This window comes from Myotis davidii, unplaced genomic scaffold (genome assembly GCF_000327345.1).
Source record: "Myotis davidii unplaced genomic scaffold, ASM32734v1 scaffold38, whole genome shotgun sequence".
Taxonomy (NCBI): domain Eukaryota; kingdom Metazoa; phylum Chordata; class Mammalia; order Chiroptera; family Vespertilionidae; genus Myotis; species Myotis davidii.
Window position 1 is genome coordinate 4,293,740 of NW_006291383.1, and position 6,000 is coordinate 4,299,739.

Genomic DNA, 6,000 nt, shown 5'->3' on the forward strand with positions numbered 1-6,000 from the left:
TTAAATACTTTTAATAAACATTTCTTGACATTACATATTTTCTTTGCTTACCCGTGCCCCTAAATTTTAGGAAAGAGCCAGAAGTTATATAGCTGACTCCCCTCATTTTATAGGTGACTTTATAAGAGATTTTAAAAAATTAATGTACAGAGATGGGAAGTGACTTGTCCTGAATCACTCAGATAAGTAATGATAAAGGTAGGATTAAAACTTAAATCTTCCAGATTTTCGGCCCTGTTTCATTCTACTACATCAAGCTTTTTTATACCTTGAAATCTCTAAAGCTCTTGGTCTAAATAATTAGTATCACAGAATTTTAAAGCTAGCAGGGACCTCATAGAGACTTACTTAATCCCCTCATTAGGCATATGAGGAAACTGAGGCCCAGGAAGATTAAGTGATTGCTCACAGTATCTTGGATGGCAGGGAAAAAGTATAATTTAAGCTCAAAAAAACTGCAAACTAATGACCATGAAAAGGGAGGAGAATGTCTCAGCTGGAGAAAAAATGTTTTAATGTAGATCGTTCTAGACCAGGGGATCTCAAATGTGGTCCCTAGATCAATAGGTTCACATCACCCGGGATCTTGTTAGAAATGCAAATTTTAGGTCCCATGGGAGATTTACTGAATCAAACTCTGGCAGTGCGGATATTCAAATCAGACATCCTGTTCCCACATGACCCTGAGAAATGAACTTTAGTGGTAAAGTTGATAGCTATAATCAGTGACACTTAAAATTTACGCATTCTTCTATAGGTGTGCCATACTTCAGTTTTTTTAAGTTGTTAAAAAGCTAAAAATAAAATGGAAAACTAGATTTGGGTATTTAGTAGGTTTTAGTTCTACCTCCACTCCTTACTGGCTCTTAACCTTGCTCAGGTTGGTTGACCTCTCTAGCTTGAGTTTCCTTTTCTATTAAAACAAAAGGTATGCCAAGAGGCATGTTGAGAATTAAATGTAAGAATTTTATCTGAAAGCACTTTAGCTCAGCATCTGGCACAGAACAGACAAGCAGTACAGCACAGTGTTTAGGAACTTCAGCAATAAGACAGGTAACTTTTTGTACCTCATCTATGCAACAGGGATTAAAAAGAGCACCTTCCTCATAGGGTTGTTATAAGAATTTAGAGAGATGATATAGGTAAATAGGGATCTTTCATATCTACAGAGTGCTACTGTTTTCAAAGAGCTTCTGTATCCATTAACTTGTAGATGATCTTCATGACTTCTACAAAAGGATGGTGTGTTTGAATGGTTACAGATTAGATTCCAGACCAGCCGTGGGCAAACTACAGCCCGCGGGCTGGATCCGGCCCATTCGGCTGTTCTATCCGGCCCGTGGAGCCGAAAGAGCGGAGGGTTCTCTTGCTCTCCCCTCCGCTCCTTCACCAGCAGCAGTGTTAACATGGCAACGTCGGGAAACACGGCCGCAGCTCCTTTTTCTGAGTCCAGTTTAAGAACCCATTGTGGCCCTCGAGTCAAAAAGTTTGCCCAACCCTGTTCCAGACAGTACTATCCTTTAGCAACAGGAGTGAACATTGATCTTTCAGAAAGGAAAATGCATGAATAGTGTAGGTGGGGAATGAACAGAGATAGAAATAGAGAGATCAGGATTCTGCTTTCAACTCAGCCACTATCTTGTCCCATAACATCAGGGAAGTCCCTTTATCAAAATGTGTTCACTTTTCATCTGCAAACAAATCGCATGAATGAGATTATCTATAACATCTCTCAAAATGAAATTCAAACTCCTTATCATGGCCCACAGAAAGGCCTACCTTTTCCTACACCTCCTATCATCTGCCTACAACTCCAGCCTCATCACCTGCCATTCTCCTGCTCACTCACCATCGAAGCTCTTTTTGATCCTCTAACCCGCTGAACCAGCTTCTACCTCATAGCCTATGTAGTTGCTGTTCCCTCTGTCATGATCACTCTGACCTTTCCACAAGATTGGCTCCTTCTCAGCCTTCAGTTCTTTAATGTCCATTTCGCAGAGAGTCCTTCCCGGACTCTATATATCCCTAATAAGCAAATAGACTGAATAACGGAACAACCGAACCACCAAACAACCAGTCACTATGACGTGCACTGACCACCAGGGGGCGTGCACGGAACATGGCGGGCGTCGGCTGTGGCAAGATGGTGGAGCAGGTGAGCAGGGGTGCCAGACCAAGGCAGGGCACTGGTCAATGTCATTGGGATGAGCCTTTGGTGGTTACTGAAAATTCTTTTCTCCTGCACGCCATGGTCCTGCCGGGCACTCACACCTGCTGCCGGCACCGGCCCCGTTCGCTCTGTGCTATCAGCAGATGCAAGAGGTAGCTGCTGGCCCTGAGGGCTTCTCTACCTCCCCTTGCTCCTGAGGGGTGATGGGGCAGCAGCTGCTGCTCGCACCCGCTGCTGGCGCTGGCCCCAATCGCTCCATGCCCTCAGTGGGTGTGAGCAGAGCCAGCGCTGTCAGGCATCGGGAGCGGGGCTGCTGGCAAACAGGGGACCAAGTGGGGGCACAGAGGATGGGCCAAGACCCACCCTGTGCCCACAGCAGCCTCACAGCCCACAGTTCCTTTCAAGGTGCACGAATTCGTGCACTGGGCCCCTAGTCTAAAATAATAGGTCCTTCTCCTACTTCCAGAGGTTACTTTCTTTAGCAGTACTGTCCAATAAAAATATTCTGAAAGCCACTAAAAGCCAAATATGTAACTTTAAATTTTCTAATAGCCACATTAAGTTTTTAAGGTGACATTAATTTTAATAACATATTTTCTTTAAGCCAATATATACTAAGTATTATCATTCCAACATGTAATCAATATAAAAATTATTAATGTATATTTCATTCATTTTTTTCATACTAAATATTGGAAATACAGTGTGTATTTTACACATATATTATATCCCAATTTGAATTATGCATATTTCAAGTGTTGACAGTCACATGTGCCCAGTGGCTACCATACTAAAGAGCACAGGTCTTTAGTATTACCTGCATACTCTTCAAAGCACTTATCACAATCTGAATTCTTATTTACTCACTTGTTGTTATTTGCCCACCAGACTATAAGCTCCACAAAAGCAAGAACCTTGTCTGTTTGGTTCAATATTATTTGTTGAGCAAATGAATGAACCTCTTCTAGCTTTAATATTCCATGAGTCAATGTCTAGCGATTCCACCACCCAAACAGAAATACCCATTCAACAGCACTCCTATTTCCTTCTTTCAATTACTATCTTAAAAAGAGAAACCTTTTGGCTTTATCTCTCCCCATTTTCTAAGTCCTGTCTAGTTTCTAAGGTCAGTTCTTTGTATAGTGGCTGAGGTGGTGGCACAAATATAACTGCTAACATTTATTGAATGTTTACCATTTGACAAGCATCGGTCTAAGCTTCACAAGAGACCTATGTGATAGATATCAACATTGCCCCCCCCCCATTTACAGATGAGGAAACCAAGGCATAAACAGGTTAAGCATTTTGTTCAAGATTACACCTTGAACAAAATGTGTGGAATCTGTTGTGAACCAAACAGATTCCAAGCAACATGGGGCTCCAGACTCATGACTCTCAATTACCTATTCTTTATACTGCAGAGCTGGTCCAGTACAAATATGAGGCTAGCTATATGTGTTATTTTAGTAGCCAAATTAAAAGGTGATTAGCTACATTAATAAGTAAACCAGGCCAAGCTGGTGTGGCTCAGTAATTGAGCCTCAACCTGTGAACTAGGAGGTCTCAGTTTGGTTCTGGTAGGGGCTGCGGGCTCGGTCCCCAGTGTGCGGCATGCAGGGGGGGGGGGGGGGGGGGGGGGGATGTCCCTCAGCCCCACTTGTGCCCTCTCGCAGTCTGAGACCCCTTGGGAGATAACGACCTGCTGGCTTAGGCCCACTCTCTGGTGGCAGAGGGCAGGCCCAATCCCTAGGTGCCTGCCTCACAGCCCCTGGTCGGGCTCAGAGCAGGGCTGATTGGGGAGTTGGGGTGCCGCCCCCTGCCATGCACAGAGCAGGGCGATCGGGAGGTTGTGATGCCACCCCCAGTCACACTCAGAGTAGCGCCGATTGAGGAGTTGGGGGAGGTAGACAGATCCCAGCTGGCGTGACTCAGTGTTTGAGCGTCAACCCATGAACCAGGAGGTCAGGGTTCAATTCCCAGGCAGGGCACATGTCTGGGTTGTGGGCTCGATCCCCAGTAGGGGGTTGCAGGAGGCAGCCGATCCCATGATTCTCTCTTATCATTGGATTTCTCTCTCTCTCCCTCTCCCTTCCTTTCTCTGAAATCAATAAATTTTTTTAAAGTAAACAGAAACAGGTAAAATTTATTTTAAATATTTTGTGTTTCATCCATTATCCATAATGATCTCTTAATCAGCATGATCTATAATCAACGTCATTAATAAGATTAATATGATCATGTAATCAATACAAAAACTTTACTCCTTTCATACGGAATCTCCAAAACCCGGTGTGATTTTACATTCACAGTTCTTCTCAATTCAGGCTAGTCCCATTTCAAGGACTCAATAGCCATATGTGGCTAGTGGCTACAATACTGAACAGAGCAGCTCTACTGCCTCTCACTAGGAGCCTCATTAGAAAGCCAAAGGACGGAGGGAAATGCTGAGCTGAGAGCCAGGAGACCTCAGCTCTAACCCCAGCTCTTACTGGTTGAGTGACTTTGGGTAAGTCCTTTCCACCCTCTGGGCCGCCGGTTCCCCATAAATAGGCTGGGCCAGGGGGACAGGAAGATTCTAGGGGTCCATCCCATGCTAGAATTCCCAACATTTCCCAACATCTGCAGTTAACATGGGTACAGCTTTCCACACCTTCAGATCAACTTTCACACCCATTAGTTGACATAGTGCCCAAGCAACGCTACTACATCGTTATGACTCTCCATTTTATACTGAGGCTCAAAGAGGATGAAATAACTTGTCCAAAAGCCACGTCGCCAGTCAGGGGAGAAGCTGAGGCTCAAATGCAAGGACCAGCGCTCTCCCACCACCACAAACTCAGTGAGTGGGTAAGAAGAGAGCGGAAGGGGGTGGTTGTGAAGAAGAGTAGAAGGGGACCGGGCCCAAGGGTAGGGTGAGGAGGAGCCCAGACGAGTTGAAAAAGGACTCGAGCCTTGGAAAGGAATAAATGGAAAGAGCACAGGAGGGTCTCGAGAGGGAGTGAAATGAAATGAGAGGCTCGGACCCCGGTGGTATGAGAAGTGAGGGGCCCCGGCCCGGGACTTGGGGTGAGGAAAGGTGAGATGAAGGGACGCTGGTCCTGCGACCTGCCACCCACGTTCGGATCAGGGTACGGCGCCCCAGCTCCCCCGCCCCTCCTACCTGGTAGCTGAGGAGTTCGCCCACGTCCATGCTTCCAGGCGCCGCTAACACCGCTAACTCTGCTTCCTTGCCTCCACTCGCAATCCAGCCGCGGACCCCGTCAGCGGCGCTGCAGCCACACTGCCGAAAAGCGCCGTGAGCGGGGACGCAGAGCCAATGAGGTGAAGGGTGCGCGACGCACGAGCCAGCCACACTGCGGTTAAAGGCGGCGCTGCCGTAAAGCGCGCTGCATTTGTGACAGCTCTGCTTCCGCCCGGAGCCTGAAGGGGGCGGAGAAAGGGGCGGAGACTCGGAGGAAGGCGGTGCCAGGACAGACAAGACCTCAGGAAACCAGATTCATTGCGCGCTTCCTAAGGGCAGGACTGGATGCAGGGGTTTCCCAGGAACAGATCTCTCACGTTCCTTCCAGTGACCTAGGCAATTTTATCCTCATTTCACAGATAAGGAAGCTAAGATACAGAACTGCACTGTCCAGTTCTATACCCACCAACCACACGTGGCTAACGGGAACTTGAGGGTTTGGCTCAGTGGAGAGCGTCAGCCTGGGGACTGACGGGTTCCGGGTTTGATTCCTGGTCAAGGGCACATTCCTGGGTTGCAGGCTCAATCCCCAGTATGGGACATGAAGGAGGCAGCCGATCAATGGTTTTCTCACATCATTGATGTTTCT

The 6,000-nt window shown here is 46.8% G+C and overlaps 1 protein-coding gene across 1 annotated transcript in view; it reads right to left on the bottom strand.

The window, feature by feature from the left end:
* The window catches only part of CTNNBL1 (catenin beta like 1), a 171,676-nt gene extending 166,200 nt beyond the window's left edge, over nucleotides 1-5,476 (bottom strand). Inside the window, exon 1 of the mRNA XM_006764492.2 lies at nucleotides 5,331-5,476. Within this exon, the coding sequence (XP_006764555.1) occupies nucleotides 5,331-5,360 (30 nt within the window). The 5' untranslated portion in view covers nucleotides 5,361-5,476. The remainder of the gene's footprint in view (nucleotides 1-5,330) is intronic.
* Between the last annotated feature and the right edge of the window lie 524 nt (nucleotides 5,477-6,000).